At 37.2% G+C, this 22,084-nt stretch overlaps 2 protein-coding genes and 1 long non-coding RNA gene across 3 annotated transcripts in view; 1 reads left to right on the forward strand and 2 right to left on the reverse strand.

Moving 5' to 3' along the window:
• The window catches only part of LOC144355192 (uncharacterized), a 50,436-nt gene extending 40,338 nt beyond the window's left edge, over nt 1-10,098 (forward strand). Inside the window, exons 21-27 of the mRNA XM_085494375.1 lie at nt 2,061-2,174; nt 2,930-3,028; nt 3,192-3,306; nt 3,879-3,950; nt 4,231-4,289; nt 4,485-4,521; nt 4,924-10,098. Of these exons, the coding sequence (XP_085350501.1) occupies nt 2,061-2,174; nt 2,930-3,028; nt 3,192-3,306; nt 3,879-3,950; nt 4,231-4,289; nt 4,485-4,521; nt 4,924-8,012 (3,585 nt within the window). The 3' untranslated portion in view covers nt 8,013-10,098. The remainder of the gene's footprint in view (nt 1-2,060; nt 2,175-2,929; nt 3,029-3,191; nt 3,307-3,878; nt 3,951-4,230; nt 4,290-4,484; nt 4,522-4,923) is intronic.
• Nucleotides 10,099-12,659: 2,561 nt separating this feature from the next.
• LOC146730008 (uncharacterized) lies at nt 12,660-13,284 on the reverse strand. The gene is made up of 2 exons (XR_014927988.1): nt 12,960-13,284; nt 12,660-12,878 (listed from the first exon to the last, which is right to left on the reverse strand). It is a non-coding gene; the product is annotated as an uncharacterized LOC146730008 (long non-coding RNA).
• Nucleotides 13,285-13,918: 634 nt separating this feature from the next.
• LOC146730009 (cytoplasmic aconitate hydratase-like) lies at nt 13,919-21,507 on the reverse strand. The gene is made up of 4 exons (XM_085494376.1): nt 21,439-21,507; nt 18,692-18,814; nt 16,013-16,198; nt 13,919-14,404 (listed from the first exon to the last, which is right to left on the reverse strand). Exons 1-4 carry the CDS (start codon nt 21,505-21,507, stop codon nt 14,288-14,290), a joined length of 495 nt encoding a protein of 164 aa, XP_085350502.1. The 3' UTR covers nt 13,919-14,287.
• Between the last annotated feature and the right edge of the window lie 577 nt (nt 21,508-22,084).

Below are 22,084 nucleotides of genomic sequence, written 5' to 3' on the forward strand. Positions count from 1 at the left end.
GGTTCGGCATTTAAACGCGACCCTCACCACGCACCGGACGCAACTTTTCTATTCTTAGGAGGTGGGTTTACGAAATTTTGCACTTTAGATACCACAGCAAAATAGGGAATGATTCGACGACCAGGGAGAAGCGGCATTCCCTATTCGTCACATATATCAGTGATACGCACTCGTAAAACATTACATAAATAAACTGGCTAGGAAAAGAACAATTCTAGGAATTATAGTATAATAACTCAAAACCCAGGACTGACTAGTTTGTGTGTATGAATGTTCGTTACATGACGCACGGTTACTATTTTGTAGTAACCGTGCGTGACGTTTCCCGACGTGTGTCGAACAGTATCAGTCGGCGGCGTCGCCCGGTGAATTTTAAGTAGCCAGCGACCGGGGTTGCTGTCGTCACGCCCACAGCGGAAGGGCTCCCTTCCCTGTTGGCATTCCGACGAATGTTAAACGCCGGGTTCGACTGTGGTCGTACTGCTCGTCAGCATTCAGGGTCGTGCAAAGCATAGACCCCTTTGTTGAACAAGATTTCGAGCAGCAACGACCCTGAACTCAGTTTTAAAATAGTATAAAGTCACACTGCTAATTGTGTCTATCGTTAATTGGCCCGCGGCACTTGTTCAATCACCATACGGATACTCGTACAGTTTTTCCAAGGGTCACAGCGAGGTCACATAGCAATTCGTACTTTCTATTCGAGTAGTGTCAAATGCGTCTACCGACTGGGCGCATAATAGCAATTGTGTCTTTTTAGCAATACACCTCGTGACATTGACTTTACCCAGACCAGGTTATATGTTGAAGCATACTTTTTCTCGAGGACTGCTCTATTGATATGACAATTTCGCGAGGAATGCTTCATTGATATGACAATTTCATTGCAAGAATTATTAATTTTTTTATTATTATTTTTCTGGATATTTCTGAATGTGTGAATAGTACAGTCGCATTTGAACACTAACAGATATTGAGTTCATAGAGCGCAAAAAATTGTTCATTGCCATTCCAGGTTGTTATCTGTTATTAAATGAATACAACTAGCAAGGAATGATGTATTGTTATAAGGTTATTACAGGAATGACGCAAAATATGCACTCAGGTTTTAAATTCAATTAAAAACGTGGGCTTTTATATACTTGTGAAAAAATGGTGTTTGACGTTCGGCGGTTTGGAGAGTTTAAATAATATCTGAAATAAAATAATTTCCAAAAATAATTCATGAATTAGTGCCTAAAACAACCGAAATGTTGAGATATCGACGTACTTTTATATTAATCAGTCATGATGTCAAAAGTTAAATCTGCTTGCATTAACTGATCCGATTACTAGGATTATAATAACTGTGTAGATATTTTGAAATAGTTTTATCAATATGTGACAAATTAGGTTTTAAAATTACAGAGGTTTCTGTTCATTTGCGTTTGGTTAGTTTTTGTATGATTTGTTGTCATTCGACTTGTAGTGCCACTTCATTGTTTGACTTTTTCTTTGTGTTCTTCCCGCTCATTCTCATATGTCTATCTGTTTTGGCTCGTCCTCGGACAAAGGCCTTCGCCCCCTCGCCAATAACCAATAATAATACCAATAAATGTGTATTTACAATGATGATCAAATTTTAATTTTTTACCACAGTGTACACTCCTCTTGAATGAATTAATTGTTTCATTGTTAATAGCAGCATTACAGTTATGCCATTTCGTATAAATCTTGTATAATGTCATTTATTTACTATTGTTATTGTTCCCGTATTTTTTCTACAATTTTGTATTCATTTATAATATGATAGATAATTGTATTACTTGATGTAGAATGAAAATGTTAGTATCATTGAACTGTAGTGCATATGTAAGTGTTTGGTAAATTTGATGTGATTTCTTCAAAAAATAAACACGATTGTTTAATTACCTTCATTGTTTAGACTATTCTGAACTGAAGGATCACCAGTTATTTGTATCTTTTGTACACACAATTTATCCTAATCAAGCTAATTTACTTCACCGGCTAGATGATCAGCAGAAATCCAGATAAATTTATTTGTGCTTTCAATTTTTCAGAAGAAACGCACTCCTCTTCATTTAGCTGTAATTGGTGGATGTTTCCATATGAATCATAGCCGAGTCACGGGAACACTCCTGAAAGCTGGTGTCCACAAAGAACCACGTGATGAGGTGAGTTTGTCGTCACGCGATATAAATATTTTGATTTATAGAAATAACAATTTCGATTTTTAATTTTCATACCTATATATTGTACGCCCTCTTGTATATTTTGTACTACGTTAGTATCATTATTAGATGTACAGTAATGTTATTTCATGTAAACCTTGTACTAATATCATATTTTCGTAAATATTGTTATTGTTCCCGTATTATTCTGCAATTCTGTATTTAGTTTAATATAATAGGTATTTGTATTACTTAGTAAGTTGTACACTGACAACATACCATTGTTCATAGCTTCTTGGTGAAATTATAATTTGCTACAAATGCATAGTGGTTCCATACGATTCTACTTGCTTTATTATGGAAAAAATGACGCAAAATATGTTTACACTGAAGGTGACACTATCAATTTGTTGGATTTTCTTATTCCGTAAATCCACTTATTCAAAATTAGTGTTCTGTGAGAAATGACGAATGTAAACTTGAATTTGTAGCTTGAAAATCATTCGCATACTAGTTTATATAAAAGCGTTTTACCGATAAATTATATGTATATGGGAAACTTGATCTGAAGATATTGAATTCAAAACAACATTGATGCACAAACTATACTGGGTATTTCTTTTTACGCCATCGTTTTATAATTATCTAATTTGTTTTTATTATTTATCTGCTTGTTATTTTGAGTAGATACATTTTTTTCATCTCGAAGGCGTATTAACAGTGAATTTGAATCATTAACTCTCCGTTTTTATTGACAGGACGGCGACACGCCATTGCATCTTGCTGTTCGAAATTCTAAAGTTGATGTGGTAAATTCACTTCTTCAATATGGTGTTGAGAGAGACGTACAAAATTTGGTATGTTGTTTTTGTGTTTTAATACCTGCATACTAACATTGTTATCATTCATACATTTATGCTGCACATAATGTTGTTTTCACTAGTTCATGAATTTTAGAATCAAATTCTCAAAATTCAAATAATTCCTGTTGATAAGCATTTTTTCTCTATTGTTTTATAGTTTTCCATGACGCCGTTAGAAATAGCCTTCGAGAAAGGAAACCCACATATAATACAATTGTTGTCTAATGCAGATATACCAGACAGTGTGTTCGACGAGGTCCAGCACATTGATGGTATGTTCCTTTGTGATTTACTGGAATGTAACTTGTTTTGTATAATCGTCGGGTAATAATTTTGAATCTGTACGATGTATTAATTGTGTCTTCCATGTAATATGTACATAGAAGTTTTAATTATTGTATAAACAATGATTATGTGAACTATAAACCTTCAAATAAATAAATTCTGACTCGAATACATAAAATATTCACTCAGATAATTTTAACCAGTTTCGTTTTGGTAAATTTCAATGCCTGTTACTGTATACGTAACTGTTGTACATTCTCTGAAAGGTTGAATTCGAGATGTACCGTTTTTTTTATGATTGTGTCTGTATATTGCGTAACACCCTTGAGAAAATTAGGAGAAATATATTCTGTGATAAATGAACCCCGTCTTGTAATAAAATGAGGGTCCCACTCTGGCATTGGTAAGCCGAATATGGGGTTAACGCAATCCCTGGAATGTATATTCTTGTTTAGTAACATTTGATTAAAATTCATTTTAAACTCTCTAATTTCTTAATACGATTTATTATAATTAAGATTTATATCATGATATTTGTATATTTACACTATCGGCGCAGATGACAACGTATTTGAATTCGTAAAAGATATAACTGCTCCAGATGGCAAAATTGACAGCAAGCTTCAGTCAAGTAAGTGATTGTATGAAATTACCTCAGTAGTGAACACTTTAGTCTAGAGGTGGTGAGATGCTCAAATCAAATAAAGAGTTTATTTATTTCACTACGTATTCGTCATATATTAATTGATTTCACAACTTGTATCAAATTTTCATTCTTACACTTCATCTTTGAAAATTATATTTTAAAGACTCACAATAACAACTATCAACGATCGATGTCAAACACGTCAAAAATCCATATATCCAGAAAGTTTTTTTTAAACATGTTTTCTTGATATTATTTTCAACAGAAATAATGAAAGATCCACATGGTGATAATAACAATGCAGGCTCAAATCAACGTTCCAAGGTGGGTTCTGCTCAAATTACTTCCATCGACTTAAACGTGAAGTAAATGTTATCACACGTGTATTAGTCTAGATTATGTGCTATTAATTTCTTCTTTTGTGTTACACGGTGAAGAATTTCAAACGACTTTAAAGGTTGTTTTTACTAAGAATTTAAATATTGACTTACAAGAGACTTTTAATATTTATTGAAATAGGTTCCGCATACGAAGAAAAAAAACAAAAAGAAAAAAGGTATACATAATCACCATATGCGCAACTCTTTCCCATCATTATATCATGGAATAACCCATTGTGGTTTTTGCATCTCGGTTATTTAATTTCCTATGCGTGAAAAATGTTTACTACCTTAGTACTAGCCATAAATATCCTCAATTTTATAAAACAAATATAGACACTGGAAAATTCAAATTATTGTAAAACAAATTTATATTCATTTGACAAATTCTGCTTTTTTGGGGATAAAGGAAATTGTGATAAAAATATAAGTAATTATGAATATAATTCGCACATAGAAGAGTTAAGTGAACGTTTAATAAACTGTGCTTCATACATGCGCAGATTTATCCACACGTTGTTACAATAGCAATACTGAGACTGTCACATTGCAGCTAACATGTTATTTATATGTTACAGAAAAGAGAAGGTACAAACAAAAACAACCCTGCAACAAGGATAATTGCCTTGAAAAGTACTACAATGAACACGACCTTGAAGATCATAAGCTGAAAAAACATGTTAACTTTAAATCAAGGGGGAAAAACATGGAAAGAATTAATCAGTGGAACCAGAAAATGTGCGGCCAGAGTGTTATGTCAGATGAATTCTCCGAAACTAGTGATAAAGCATCTTCTGCCAGACGTCGTCCTAGAAAATCGCTTACACCTAGGAAGACAATCCATAGCTCAACTCCAATTGATACAGTGGCCAATGAGAAGAAACAATCAGATCAATTGCTAGTCACTCAAGAAGATCAATCAAGTCACCCTTTAGACAAAGATATCCCAACTATTCAAACCAATAAACAAGATGATGTTATTTCTAAACCTGAACAAAATCAGATGATACAACGGACAATCAAGAACCATTCACAACAGGACCTCAACATTAAGTTGAATGACGAACCAATTAATACTGCAAATGTTGCCATAACAATAGTACCAAAAGACAATACAACGCAGAAACAGACAGATATATCTTCACATGGTGATAATTCAAATCAAAATACCCGAAAAGTAGAAGGGTCAAACAATAAAGCAAATAAAAATAGACAAATTGGAGCAGTGCAGCGTCGGGGAAAAGATATGAAAGTTCTTAAGAAGCATAGAAAAAATATGACATCCAAAAAGAAGCGACAAAACAACGCAACCAGGACCATTAACAGGCCGGAAGATAGTGAGATTTCCAAAAGGAGTTATACGTCACATACTTCTCACAATAGAAGGGCTGTAAGTAAAATTGCTGGATTGGAACCAAAAACAAGGAGTGAACGGAATACATTTAAACTCACAGATGGGAGTACTCAGAAGAAAACAAGAATTGAGATGGCTAAACACTCTGCACACGACATTTCTTACAAGTGTATGAAATGTAAGAAGATATTCAAGTCTCGGCAAAATCTAAAAGAGCATGCTGTTGTGCACTCTGGGATTGCAACATTTGCATGTGAATACTGTGATAAGGCATACAAAAGGAGAAAAGACATGTACCACCACATTAGAAATATGCACCCCCATGTAAGTGTTGTACTGAGAGGGCGACATTGTGAAATACTTGATAGAAATACGGAATCTACAAAAGCATCTGCAGAGAAAGAATGTAAAACAGAACAGGTGGAGGATGTCCAAAAGCCAGCAGAGCAAGATGAAGGTGGAACACACACTGATATTCAATCATATAATATAAATTTGGTTGAAAGTCAGGCGATGTTAGAAAATATGAATACTTGTGGTACAAGTGGTGATGTAGTGTTGACACAAGGACATTTTTCTGAAAAATTAAATGATTATGAAGAAACAATGGAGCAAATGACAAATCCACCAAAAAGAGAACACTGCAATGAGCGTCAGTTAAATGTCAGTGATGACAGTGTGAAAGGTGGAGATCAAAATATAAATGGCACTTCATTTAAATTAAAGTCTGGCAGTTCAACGCATATACAAAGATATGTATCACAACAACAGAAGGATTTATCATCACCTAACATAGAAATTGGAAAAATCAGTGGTCATGCACAGATCACTGATCCGCAGAATAAGAATGTTATGCATCATGTATTGGGACTTAAATCTGCATGGCCAACCCTAGACGGTGATCCACATGTCAAGAACATCCAAATGAAATTGAGCTTGAATGAAAATGATTGGATGTCGGGACAGGAATCAAGTAACGAGTTAACTGCAACTAGCCAGGACAATATTAGAATTCAACAAAGTACAGATGAATTGCATGAGAAAATTGATCAAACAAAGACTCAAGATAAAGTGTACAGCGCAGAGACTCGATGTATAGACAGTGATGGGCTTGATCATTGTATTAAGACATTTAACAATACTTCAACAAAAAATACTATCATGGCCAATAAAGTAAACAACCATGCAGAAGAAGGTAGTATTTCGGATAAAGAAAACAACACGTCACTTAGAAGTGATGATATTGATACCCAACCCCATGTAGTCACTGTTACATGTGACAACAATGCCAATGGCGGAGAACTTTCAATAAGAGACAATACTGTATACAACGAAACTATAGAACACCAAAAAGACAAATGTGACCATCTGGGAGAAACTAAACTTGAGTCATCATTTCAACACGTTCAAGGTAGTAGGGAAAGTGTTACAGATGAGCCAGGAAGACCTTCTGAAGGGAATACTCAACAAACCATGCATGAATGTATGATTGCGTCAACAACAAAAACTGAGAAACACAATGCGATCGCCTTGGTAGCTGTTGACTGTAACTCTGCAACTGGTAGTGTAGACTCGAATTACATTGAAGTGATTGGTAAAAGAAAAGGAACAGATAATATTGGAAGACAAAAAAAGAAGATGAAAAGAGAAACAATTGCTGATATCACGATAGGTACACCACCAAGTTTGTTTCCACAGACCATGGGAACATCTTGCAAAGGTTTGATGGTCGGTGGTAAAAGAGAGGCGACATCAGATTGTGGAATTCAACTTGACAGCGATGATAACCAAATCACTCAAACTGATTCAGATATTGGGTCTCGCAATGAACTATCAAAGGTCACAGAAGGCATCGCACAAGAATCACTCACTACCAGAAATGGAATAAATGATGCAAACATGTCAAATACTATCGCAACTGATGTTGAGAAGATTATTGAACATTCAGCATGTATTGAATCTAATACAATTAACAAAAATGGTGACTTTGAAGACCATTGTCAAATAAAACAGGAGTCTTATTCTCATGGTGTTGCACAGAAGACTAAAAAGGAACAAGTGTTCCCGTGCAATGAATGCAAAAAAACATACACAGAGAGGAGGAATTTGACAAGACATATCAAAGACCATCACACAAATCAGGAAACATTCGTATGTGCCAAGTGCAGCAAAGTATTTAAGACGAGACAGAATCTTAGAGAACATGCCAACAGAGTTCACAAAGCAGTGGCAGTGTGGCACCAATGTAAATACTGTGATAAAAAGTATAAACAAAGAAAAGACTTGAACTTTCACGTCAGAAAGAAACATTGACAACGATTTGGTGGCAAAATTGCAATATACAGTCAGTCATTTGTAAATATGGGTTGTATATTGAATTCATTTTTACCTAGTGATAGAAAGATTTATACTGAATTGTTTTTGATTTAGGTTAACAGTACTTGTTTGTAGAGATTCATAAATATTAGAAAGTTTATAAATGAGTTGATAAGTTTGAGTAAAGAGTACAATGCTCAAGTCATTACAAAATTATAATTTCCAGGAAAAGGCAGACAAGGAACCTTAAATGCACTTTAGCTGTGAATGGGTTTTCATGGTTTGATTTTTTGTTGAAAAATCACAATAAGCCACATGCATCAATCAGAAACAATTGTCTTCTAAACAAAAATGTAGATTTTGTGTATTTACTTATATTGAGGAAAACTGTTCATCATTCAATTAAAGTTGCAGGGTCGTCACCTGCGCACGCATGGGAATTGAGTCCTAAGCGATGATAACACGCGCTAAAAACCATAAAGGGTCATGGGTAGACGTTGGTTTGTAAACAATGACACACTATGGCCATCTGACGCATGGGCAGGTGACTACTCCCCCGCTTTAAAATAGGCGTTTACCTGTATTGAGGCACAATTATCTTCCATTGATCAATACAAAAAAAAGATTTTTTTAATTGTCCTATAATTATGCAAAATTGTCATGCATCACAATGGTTTCAGGGGTCTTCATTTGTAATTACTTAAAAATATATTTATAAATTCATATTTGAAAGTGAGATTTTACTCATTATTGTGGTAGATTCTTCTTTGTACTATTCCCTACAAGTAAAGCAGGTAACGCTCTGACCATTTAAAAAGTATTTTATTCAATAATTTTCTTTTCAGCAATTTGGATTTACAATGGATTACAAATTACAAAATGTTCAATATTTACAATACCAAAAAATTATAAAAATTAAAAAAAATAGAAAGCACAAAAAAGTGAAAAGAAAAAATGCAGCCAAGGGGTCTTGGAGGCCCACCAAACTATGTGAAGAAACGCACTGTTTTCGATCGCTATTTCGATTTTATAAATCGCTGTTGGAAAATCACTATAAACCACATTCACAGGAAATCAGAGTTTTTTTTAAATAGTGTTTTTGTGTCTTTTATTTACCTATATCTAGAAACTGTAATTCATTAATCAAGAAAACTAGAGTTAAATTTTTGTTCCTAACCTGTATTTAGCCCAATTTTAATTCATTACTAAAAAAATAGCATTAACGTTTTATTATTATTTCTATACATTTAGGCAAAACTGTCATTCATTACAATAGGTTACCCAAGGATGTTTTAATGGTATTTATAAATATTTCTAAAATCATGTGAGGTTGTTGGATAAACTCGGGCCATTTTGACATTTTATTACAAAAGGAGAACCCTATAATGCACGTTGTAGCTGTGAATGAGTGGGGGGGTGGGGTAAAACTGCTATTTTGATTTTCTGAACATTTGCTCAAAATCACAATGGCGACATGCTATGAAAAGCTGAAATCTTTGGTTTGAAACAAAATATTGTATTATGACTTTTTATATTTAACTTCATTATTCAAGAAAACGACTTTTTACATGTAGTACGCGAGGCACAATTGTCATTCATTATTCAGAAAAACCCTTTAAAGGTTGATTTGTGTTTATTTTCTATATATTCAGTCGTACATTATAATGGTTTTAATCCTTTGAGTGCCAACATTTAATTTTGTCACCATTCACCTACATAATTTTTCATATTTGTTCCAAAATGTTTATCAAAAACTCGTAGCCAATAGGAAATTGTCAGTTTGGTTAAACATTATCAAAATATTTCTCAAAAAATGGGCAATGTAATCCTTTTGGTAAGAAAGAAATATGGGTGCTTAAAGGGTTAAAGTGACAGTGATTATTTGAAGGTATACATAAATTCAAATTAGAAAGCGAGTTTTCATTCATTATTGAATTTGTATGTAACCCTTCTCAATGTGACAAGCAGGCAAGACTCAGGTCAATTCAAAATTATATTGGGAGCTCAAATATGCTGTAGCTTTGAATGGAAGAATAATTCACAAAAGCTTTGATTTGTTGAAAATAAATTACATAATGGAAAACTTGTCTTTATTCTTTTTTTTTTAAGTTTTCAGCTATGCTCTCATTGAAAATAACAAAGCAGAGCTATTTATATTACTATTTGTCCATCGTCTGGCCTATCTAGTGATGGCTCTTTATGGAGTGTATGACCAATCCAAGTCGATTTTCTTATCCTCAGCTGATTTGTGGAAGGTATCTTGTTTGTTCTCATAGCTTTTGGTTACTAATCAATATTCCTAGGGTTTCTTTAAGCAAGAGTTTGTATAGGCTTGAGTTGTGCTGCATTATGAAGTTGTCTTCCATGTCAAACATTTAACAAAACTGATTTCATATTTGTGTTGAAAATCTTGGTCCTTGTCTCGTGGGATTCATGTGCAGGTTTCAAAATTAACAGTAGCTTAAGACACACAGGCTACCAAATCTTGTCCTGGGCCTACCATTTTTCTACCTATTAGTAGTTCACCCGGACTACTTAAAAAAATTTTAAAATATTATTGCTTTGAAATAAAGCATTTAGTCAATGGATGTCCTACACAAATTGAGCAAAATAACATTTTTTTTTTTTTAAATTTATTTTTCTATCTCCGTGACTCTTTCCCGGTGAACCCGCAAGTGAATCACCAGGGTGAATCTGAATCCCATTATACACGACATTTAGAATTCTAGGGAATTTCCTCGCAAACTTGTTTGCATGTTAGTATACTTAGGAATGGGTTCTTAGATATTACTCTATATGCATTTAGAGACTATTAAAAAAACATGTTTGAGCAAACATCCCCCATACCCTTCTGACTACCCACCCCGAACATCATGAAACATTGGTTTGAATTAGCTAATGTAGATATTGATGGGAAACAATTGGGGGGTGAGCATGTTGCTCACTGGGCCAGATAAGACCCTGTCAACAATCATAAACAGGAAAGTCATTTAAAATATGGTATGGAAATGTGTATACTGATATAATGAAACAAAGGTGGATAGGATACACGTGTACGAGAAAAGATCCCGAAAATTCATGCTGCTTCAAACCAGTCTAAATCTCCGCCCTATTTTTATCAGTATGTTCCTATTTTTCCAAGTATCTGAGCTTGGCTACTTCCAACCAATCAGAATTTGTAATTGGTCAAACTCTTCTAATAAAGCATGACATTGGAGTAAGTCCGTGTATGATGGAGATACTTTCAAACAGGTTTGCGCCGCTGATTCAAGCCCACTTTTACGACCGATCTTTTTACCCATAATTGTAAGATGATGATGCACTTAAGCATTATGTAAATGAGGTAAATAATATGCAGGTAATTTATAATATTGCCCATATAATATGCAGGTAATTTATATTATTATACATCTGTCACCGCAACGCCAAGTTACAGCGTGCCGTAATTTTGCGGTATTTTACGGGGTATTTTCATACTACCATATTAGGAAATGCAAATTCCAAATATGGAATGATTACGCGCGTAAGCGTCCTCTACTAATAAAAACAAACATGGCTGCCACCAGGATTTGACCGGACTCCACACAAATAAGTTCGCTGATTCTGTTCTAAACTTTTTGGATTTCGGCATTCCCATGATGTATCATTGGAAGGAAAAGATGTATAATAATAAGGTTATTACGAAGATATCTCAAAGTATGCACGAAGACAGTACAGCGGCAGTATCGACCGACGCGATATCTTCGTAATAACCTTATAGTATTGCCCATTTACCTCCTATGGATAACCAAGAGGAATGATTGTACATTTTGTCATTGAGTTATAGCACCATCAGTCACTTTCTGTGCGAAAATGGGGGGTGTGATTTCTTGCGCAATTTATTCACCGGTTTCAATGCAATATGATGAGCTATCAAATGTTTATGTGGCAGTATTAACCCCCACTCACCCAAGCCAACGAATTTGCCCCAGATCGCACAAGTTTCCCCGAGAGAAGAGCAGAAATCGAAACTGGTCAATTCTGTGAGAATAGACACATGCTATGCATTCCAAGGACCTGTGTATGATATGTTACGATATTCTATTTTTGCTGTAATACAAATGTATTTTGATAATGCCCAGTTAGCTAGTGAGGCTTGCCCAGCTGCGGAAATAGAATAGACAGCATGTATTGTCATTGCTAATTAATATTCTTTTGTTCGTGCTTGTGCAAGACGAACGTGAACACCGATTAGTCAGTTGTCACCCAGCTCTCGACCAGTGCAGTTCAGCTGCGGTGCAGTGTCGACATGGGAGCCAACGTATGTCTCAAGATAATGCCTGTCCAATTCAGCATGTGGGACTGATAGGTGCAAGACAGCGTGCTGTGGTTCTGCGGGATATTGGTGGCCGGATTCGCGGGAGACTATCTCGTATTCCCGTTCGTAACAAATAGGGGAGATGAATACCCACAAAATGATAGTTATGGGACACATATCAAACACACACTACCATGACGATGAATGCAGATCATGGGGGAAGATATCACAGTGATGATATGCCAAATAGTAGGCATGACACATGCATGTTAGCATGGGACCCATATCAAACGCACACTGTTGTGACCACTGGAGTCAAGGACTGCACTGAACACGCTATGAAAACATGTAGATAATAGGAGAAACATTTAATTCATTGTCCCACAAAATTATAAAACGTATTGGCAGTAGTGAATTATTGTAGAATTCTATACAATTACATAAATTTACTCTCGTAAGAAGAAGTAGCAATAACCCAGACTATATCTGTTGTTTATGTTCCATCTGTATCACTATCTACAAAGCAGTGTCCAAATTAATTTTGGTGATCAGCAAAACTAATAGACCTTGATTCTAATGCTCCATCTGTATCACTATCTACAAAGCAGTGTCCAAATTAACTTTGGTGATCAGCAAAACTAATAGACCCTGATTCTAAATGGTTGCAGGGATCTCTTGAGCATATTGCAATTTGTTTTTGCTCCTAAAACAGCGTTTCAATTCCTGACGTCATCGCGCTATCTGTTAAAAAATACTATGATTACATAGATAAGTGAAACAGTGGAGATAATGACAGAACAGAACCCCATTCGAGAGTAAAATCAAGTATCATGGCCTTCTTACACACAACCAGATCTCTGTGGCCATTTGTGAATGTTCATTCAAGATATTAATTTAAAGCGGGAGGGTCATCACCTGCGCACGCGTGGGAATTGAGTCCCAAGCAATGATAACTCATGCTAAAAACGCAAAGGCTCATGGGTAGACGCTTGTTTGTAAAGAATGACACATAATGGCCATCTGACGCATGCGCAGGTGACTCCTGCCCCGCTTTAAGGTCAAAACTATATATGTAATTGGTATCGACATATAAAAGTACATGTATTTGGCAGCAAAAATTCTTGTTGAATACAAAATTTTGTTTCTACAGCAAATTTTCTGGTGAATACAATCATGTGTGAAAATTAATTTCGATCCAAATGGTTAACCTTTTGACCATCAATTTCACCATCCACAGTTAGTTTTGTTCATATCTCTTCTAAATAAAATGTTACAAAACTTTGTTCATCAAAAACTAGTTGTCACATTTTATTTGCTTGGTTTGGTTCAAAATTGCGTTTGTATTCAGTGAACAAATTTATCTCAATTTGAGTGGTGAAAAAAATTGGCTCTCAATGGTTTAATAAGGCCTAGTATTTTAAGCAATTTTTAATTTCCAGTGAGAGAGGTCATAAAGGCAGAAACAAGGGAGTCACAAAATTGTATAGAATTATTAGCAAATTTACAAACAGAAAGTGTTCACTATGGCAGCCCTGTTTTTAGCCAATTGGTACAATTATATACAATTTCTAAGCTTGCTCTATATTCATAAGTTAGACAAATCTAATCAGGAAATGATAACAATCTTTATTAGACCTTATACACATCGTATACAAGTCAAAAAGCTGTAATAGCGTACTCAAATGTTGAAAATCAAGACAAGCCAACATCAAGGCAGCCATTTTGACATTTGTGGGAGGTAAGTTGGTTCTGGGCCATTTCATATTCAGAATGAGGCTAGCTGTTCATTGTACCAGTTTTGTATTCAATAGAATCCTGGGTTTTTAGTTGCAATTTTATACTAAAAGAATTATTCTTATTTTGAATTGTTAAGCTTTTAGAGGTCATAGCGACCATGGGTAATTTATTAATTCCCGCAGAATATTCAGTAACACACTCACAAAATGTGACAGTACATTATTGACAATGTTTACATTCATTTTGCTAACATGCTTCTAATCATGTAATTTAAGATTCCACCGTGTTTGAAGTAGGTCAGTTCAACGTCTGTATCAAAACGTACCACAGCTTTGAATGTATTACCATTATCCAGCTAAAAAATAAAGACAAAAATCATTGGCTTAAGTTTACAGAGGATCACACCAGCAGTGCGCCCCCGAAGTCAATATGACACACCAATGACATGCAAAGATTGGTTATGACGCAGCATGTTCCAATTCACTCGTCATTAGATAAACAAAAAATCATATATTGATAGCAAGCATAACAAGCTCTAAAGGCCATTTTGACATCAGAATGAGGCTAGTATGTCCTGGTGGCCATTTTGACATCAGAATGAGGCTAGTGTGTCCTGGAGGATATTTTGAAATCAGAATGAGGCTAGTTTGTTCTGGTGGACATTTTGAAATCAGATAGAGGCTAGTGTGTCCTGGTGGCCATTTTAAAATCAGATTGAGGCTAGTATGTCCTGGTGGCCATTTTGAAATCAGAAAGAGGCTAGTGTAACCAGGTGGACATTTTGAAACCACAATGAGGCTCGTACGTCCTGGTGGCCATTTTGAGATCAGAAAGAGGCTAGTGTGCCCTGGTGGACATTTTGAAATCAGAATGAGGCTAGTGTAACCAGGTGGACATTTTGAAATCAGAATGAGGCTAGTGTGTCCTGGTGGAAAGTTTGAAAACACAATGAGGCTCGTACGTCCTGGTGGCCATTTTGAGATCAGAAAGAGGCTAGTGTGTCCTGGTGGACATTTTGAAATCAGAATGAGGCTAGTGTAACCAGGAGGACATTTTGAAATCAGAATGAGGCTAGTATGTCCTGGTGGACATTTTGAAATCAGAATGAGGCTAGTATGTCCTGGTGGACATTTTGAAATCAGAATGAGGCTAGTATGTCCTGGTGGCCATTTTGAAATCAGAATGAGGCTAGTATGTCCTGGTGGACATTTTGAAACCACAATGAGGCTAGTGTGGCCTGGTGGACATTTTGAAATCAGAATGAGGCTAGTGTGTCCTGGTAGAAATTTTGAAATCAGAATAAGGCTAGTGTGCCCTGGTGGACATTTTGAAATCAGAATGAGGCTAGTGTGTCCTGGAAGATATTTTGAAATCAGAATGAGGCTAGTATGTCTTGGTGAACATTTTGAAACCACAATGAGGCTAGTATGTCCTGGTGGCCATTTTGAAATCAGAAAGAGGCTAGTATGTCCTGGTGGCCATTTTGAAATCAGAAAGAGGCTAGTGTCTCTGGTGGACATTTTGAAATCAAAAAGAGGCTAGTTTTTCTGGTGGCCATTTTGAAATCAGATAGAGGCTAGTGTGTCTGGTGGCCATTTTGAAATCAGAAAGAGGCTAGTGTAACCAGGAGGTGGTCATTTTGAAATCAGAATGAGGCTAGTGTGTTCTGGTGAGCACTTTAAAATCAGAATGAGGCTAGTATGTCCTGGTGGTCATTTTGAAATCAGAATGAGACTAGTATGTCCTGGTGGCCATTTTGTAATCAGAATGAGGCTAGTATGTCCTGGTGGCCATTTTGTAATCAGAATGAGGCTAGTATGTTCTGGTGGCCATTTTGAAATCAGATTAAGGCCAGTGTAACCAGGTAGCCATTTTGAAATCTATTTTAAAATCAAAATTAAGCTTGGAGGTCCCAATAGCCATTAAGTAAAATTAAGCTAGTACGTATTACAATAAGACAAACCTTGACATCCACAAGTTGTTTAGTTTTGATACCATCAGATATGTCAATACTATACAGTTCTTTACCAGTTAAACCAAGACTATCTGCAGTTTGTCCTTCAACAAACTGTAATGGTATAATGCCCATACCAACCAAATTACTACGATGAATACGTTCATATGACTCGGCAATCACAGCCTTAATACCCTACGAAAAAAAAATTAAAATATAGATACCAATGATAAGATCAGAAACTTGATTACTAAGGGTAGTCATACTTGAAAAATTGTCATTCCAACAACTGAATAACGCAGTTGCCTTAACAGAATGAGGCTAGTCTTAGTCTGTCTTGGAAACAATTTTGAACCCAGAATGGGGCTAGTCTGCCCTGGAAACCATTTTAAACCCAGAATAGGGCTAGTCTGTTCTGGAAAACATTTTAAACCCAGAATAGGGCTAGTCTGTTCTGGAAACCATTTTAAACCCAGAATGGGGCTAGTCTGTTCTGGAAACCATTTTAAACCCAGAATGGGGCTAGTCTGCCCTGGAAACCATTTTAAACCCAGAATAGGGCTAGTCTGCCCTGGAAACCATTTTAAACCCAGAATGGGGCTAGTCTGTTCTGGAAACCATTTTAAACCCAGAATAGGGCTAGTCTGTTCTGGAAACCATTTTAAACCCAGAATAGGGCTAGTCTACCCTGGAAACCATTTTGAACTCAGAATAGGGCTAGTCTGTTCTGGAAACCATTTTAAACCCAGAATGGGGCTAGTCTGTTCTGGAAACCATTTTAAACCCAGAATGGGGCTAGTCTGTTCTGGAAACCATTTTAAACCCAGAATGGGGCTAGTCTGCCCTGGAAACCATTTTAAACCCTGAATAGGGCTAGTCTGTTCTGGAAACCATTTTAAACCCAGAATAGGGCTAGTCTGCCCTGGAAACCATTTTGAACTCAGAATAGGGCTAGTCTGTTCTGGAAACCATTTTAAACCCAGAATGGGGCTAGTCTGTTCTGGAAACCATTTTAAACCCAGAATGGGGCTAGTCTGTTCTGGAAACCATTTTAAACCCAGAATGGGGCTAGTCTGCCCTAGAAACCATTTTAAACCCAGAATAGGGCTAGTCTGCCCTGGAAACCATTTTAAACCCAGAATAGGGCTAGTCTGCCCTGGAAACCATTTTAAACCCAGAATAGGGCTAGTCTGTTCTGGAAACCATTTTAAACCCAGAATAGGGCTAGGCTGTTCTGGAAACCATTTTAAACGCAGAATAGGGCTAGTCTGTTCTGGAAACCATTTTAAACCCAGAATAGGGCTAGTCTGTTCTGGAAACCATTTTAAATGCAGAATAGGGCTAGTCTGTTCTGTTCTGGAAACCATTTTAAACCCAGAATAGGGCTAGTCTGCCCTGGAAACCATTTTAAACCCTGAATAGGGCTAGTCTGTTCTGGAAACCATTTTAAACCCAGAATAGGGCTAGTCTGTTCTGGAAACCATTTTAAACCCAGAATAGGGCTAGTCTGCCCTGGAAACCATTTTAAACCTAGAATGGGGCTAGTCTGTTCTGGAAACCATTTTAAACCCAGAATAGGGCTAGCCTGTTCTGGAAACCATTTTAAACCCAGAATAGGGCTAGTCTGTTCTGGAAACCATTTTAAACCCAGAATAGGGCTAGTCTGCCCTGGAAACCATTTTGAACCCAGAATAGGGCTAGTCTGCCCTGGAAACCATTTTAAACGCAGAATAGGGCTAGTCTGTTCTGGAAACAATTTTAAACGCAGAATAGGGCTAGTCTGCCCTGGAAACCATTTTAAACCCAGAATAGGGCTAGTCTGTTCTGGAAACCATTTTAAACGCAGAATAGGGCTAGTCTGCCCTGGAAACCATTTTAAACCCAGAATAGGGCTAGTCTGTTCTGGAAACCATTTTAAACCCAGAATAGGGCTAGTCTGTTCTGGAAACCATTTTAAACCCAGAATGGGGCTAGTCTGCCCTGGAAACCATTTTAAACCCAGAATAGGGCTAGTCTGTTCTGGAAACCATTTTAAACCCAGAATAGGGCTAGTCTGTTCTGGAAACCATTTTAAACGCAGAATAGGGCTAGTCTGTTCTGGAAACCATTTTAAACCCAGAATGGGGCTAGTCTGCCCTGGAAACCATTTTAAACCCAGAATAGGGCTAGTCTGTTCTGGAAACCATTTTAAACCCAGAATGGGGCTAGTCTGCCCTGGAAACCATTTTAAACCCAGAATAGGGCTAGTCTGTTCTGGAAACCATTTTAAACCCAGAATAGGGCTAGTCTGTTCTGGAAACCATTTTAAACGCAGAATAGGGCTAGTCTGTTCTGGAAACCATTTTGAACCCAGAATGGTGCAAGTCTGTCCTGGAAACTATTTTAAACCCAGAATAGGGCTAGTCTGTTCTGGAAACCATTTTAAACCCAGAATGGGGCTAGTCTGCCCTGGAAACCATTTTAAACCCAGAATAGGGCTAGTCTGTTCTGGAAACCATTTTAAACCCAGAATAGGGCTAGTCTGTTCTGGAAACCATTTTAAACGCAGAATAGGGCTAGTCTGTTCTGGAAACCATTTTAAACCCAGAATGGTGCAAGTCTGTCCTGGAAACTATTTTGAATCCCGGAATGGCGCTAATCTGCCCTGAAAACAATTTTAAACCAGAAATGTCATAGAAAATAGTTTACCTGTAGGAATGGTCCTTTAGCTGCCCAATCCCTTGACGAGCCAGATCCATAGTCTTTACCAGCAATAATTATGAGAGGAACAGATTCTGCACGGTAACGTTCAGCAGCATCAAAAATATCCATCTACATCAAAAAAACAATTTGTATAAAAGCAATTTATATGTAAGGTTCCACAACATAAGACATCATTGTCTATTTGAGCATTATCAATTATATGTGAAGGTAATTGCACCAGTTGCTATAAGCTGCCAGTGTGCATCACAGGCTCCAGTCAATATTTACACATGGCTGCCAGTGTGTATCACAGGCTCCAGCATGTATGTATGGGGGTCTAAAAAACTAACTCTGCGACGCAATTGTGCGACTCGCCAAATGTCGATTATTGCACTCTGCGACAGGATCGCAGTGTCACTCTGCGAAAAGCACGATTCCTATTGGTTGGTGGGTCGAACAGCGCGAATCCCAATGGTCGATGTTCACTGCATGACTTATAAAAAATTAAGTTTTAAACGGTACGGTAAAAAAAAGTGTGTAAACACTATGTACCGGCGACATGCCGCACTGTTCGGTGATCGGCAAGCACATGGAAGACAAATTGTGGGACCAAACAAATGACACATGGTTTACGGTGATTGGACACATCACACCGCTGGCTAGAAAAATTAAATAGTGTAACGTGCACGTTGGTCTTGGCTGCCTATTTACGGTGTAATGTTATCGCCATCTTGGAGTTGTAAGGCTTCGTCCTGACGACTATGCTCATTAGCATAGGCGGCAGCTTCAAAGCGAGTGGAACGCGAAGTACTTTTCACGCGTTCTGCAACGAATGTTGTACGTCAGCTTTGACTTTGTTGAGTGCATCAGGGAAAATAATTTGCATGCAGTGAAAAAAAAAATCATTCACGATGTGCAACGTTTTGCCATGACAGCAGTTGTTTGCAATCGTCTCCCTTCGTTTAGATCATAAACGAACGCCAAACTTGTGCTCTACGATCGATTAGCTGGTATTTTAACCAGAAATGAAATACGTTGTAACAGTTGTGAAAAGTAAACAAAAACTGAGTTGGTTTGTGGTATGAATGGAATTATTTTTGTATCATAATTTTCGAAGTCAGTATTACTGAAAATTATGGTTTATTTTTTTTAAATGAACGCCAAATTTCGGTGGTCCATATTCAATTGATCTTAATGTAGCGGGAAGGGATTTTTTTTGTCTTGATTTTTCAATAGTTTATAAAATGGTTACTTTGTACCTTGATTCATCATCCCAGCTTTTCGAAATTTCTGAAAGACCAGTGCTCAAACGCTAACACTACTACAGTTTCGTTAATATTTGTATAATGTTTATAACATGTATATGTATACTACCGGTAATACTCTGTTGTTGACGATTCTGATAGAACGGGTGACAAGCTTCCTGTCGCAAACAATGCATATTAGTCTAACGTCCATTGTCAGCATTATTATCAGTCAAGACTTCGTCTGAGAAATCGTTTTATTTTCTAAGTCTATATTCTATTTTAATAACACCATCTTACCATGGAGGTAAAAAGAGACTAACGCAATAACGATGTAAAGAAAGAAAGAAAGAAAGAAAAGACGCCAATGACAAGACGAGGCAAAGAAAAATCTGCAATCAGGGTCATATTTACTAATTTAGACTTACCTACAGCCTGTTGTGATTCCGATATAAAATTACAGGACTTTTGCGTTCACCCCTCGTTTACCCAATTTATATTTATTTTTCAAGAATTTTTCATCTAGGTCATATTATGACCAACCTCGCGAGTGGTTCGAATGGGGCGATTAGGCTGAAATATTATTCGCATCAACGCGAAAGAGATTCAACTACTTAACTGATGACGACACAGATACGTGAGACCCTAGAGGGTCGGTGATCAGACGAGGGAGTACAGGAAATCTGTTTCTCGTCGACATCGGCCAAATAAACAAAGCCATCGTTTCCGTTTATGCAGAGAGCGTGCACTCATCTAATTTTAGTGTTGACACTGCCGTTTTAGTTTTCTATCTTCAGCAGTAGTTTCAGTCCATTCACATAGCTTTACGTTTTTGTTCTCTTAATATTCTTAATAAAACGATATTGATTGCCTAGAAACAGTTTGACCCGCTACACGTTTTATTTGGGAATTCAAAGTGATGAATATAGTCATAACAAATTATACTTGCTAATGAAAAAAAATAACGTAACATAGTGTGAAACCATAGACCTTCTTAGAGGGTCTATGGTGAAACGTACTTCGCGCTCTACTCGCTTTAAAGCTGCCGCCTATGCTAATGAGCAATGTTGCGGACGAAGCCTTACAACTGCAAGATGGCGTTAATGTTACCAGCTCCCTGATGTTACACCATAATAAGGCATCCAACACCTACGTGCATGTGTTTTGTAACCCCTTTCACCCCCTCCGGGGGATGTTATATATGTTAATTAATCAATGTTAAATACTTGCTGATTACCGAAACGCGCGGCATGTCGTCGGTAAATACTTGTTTACCGTAGTTCGCGAGCAGCAGGCGAAATAACCATTTAAAACTAAACATTTCTATAAGGCATGCTGTGTACCCTTACATCGATCGACCATCGAGATTCGCGCTTTTCGACCAACCAACCAATGGGAATCGTGCTCTTCGCAGAGTGACACTGCGATCCTGTCGCAGAGTGCAATAATCGACATTCGGCGAGTCGCACAATCGCGTCTCAGAGTTAGTTTTTTGACCCCCATACATACCTCGCTCCAGTCAATATTTACACAGAGCTGCCGGTGTGCATCATAGGCTCCAGAGCTGCCAGTGTGCATCACAGGCTCCAGTCAATATTTACACATGGCTGCCAGGGTGCATCACAGGCTTCAGTGAATATTTACACATGGCTGCCAGGGTGCATCACAGGCTCCAGTCAATATTTACACATGGCTGCCAGTGTGCATCACAGGCTCCGGTCAATATTCACACATGGCTGCCAGTGTGCATCACAGGCTTCAGTCAATATTTACACATGGCTGCCAGGGTGCATCACAGGCTCCAGTCAATATTTACACATGGCTGACAGTGTGCATCACAGGCTCCAGTCAATATTTACACAGAGCTGCCAGTGTGCATCACAGGCTACAGTCAATATTTACACAGAGCTGCCAGTGTGCATCACAGACTCCAGTCAATACTTACAGAGCTGCCAGTGTGCATCACAGGCTCCAGTCAATATTAACACATGGCTGCCAGCCAAGGTGCATCACAGGCTTCAGTCAATATTTACACAGAGCTGTCAGTGTGCATCACAGGCTCCAGTCAATATTTACACATGGCTGTCAGTGTGCATCACAGGCTCCAGTCAATATTTACACAGAGCTGCCAGTGTGCATCACAGGCTCCATTCAA

The sequence above is a fragment of the Saccoglossus kowalevskii genome, chromosome 20 (assembly GCF_978046115.1).
Source record: "Saccoglossus kowalevskii chromosome 20, keSacKowa6.1, whole genome shotgun sequence".
Classification (NCBI taxonomy): domain Eukaryota; kingdom Metazoa; phylum Hemichordata; class Enteropneusta; family Harrimaniidae; genus Saccoglossus; species Saccoglossus kowalevskii.

Excerpts from the sequence above, each read along its gene's own strand:
- LOC146730009 (XM_085494376.1), bottom strand. The coding sequence starts at position 21,507 with ATGCACACTGGCAGCTCTGGAGCCTATGATGCACACCGGCAGCTCTGT. Across the intron at positions 18,815-21,438 it reads TAAATATTGACTGGAGCGAG|ATGGATATTTTTGATGCTGC; the intron begins GTATGTATGGGG and ends TTTTTGATGTAG. Across the intron at positions 14,405-16,012 it reads AACAACTTGTGGATGTCAAG|CTGGATAATGGTAATACATT; the intron begins GTTTGTCTTATT and ends TTTATTTTTTAG.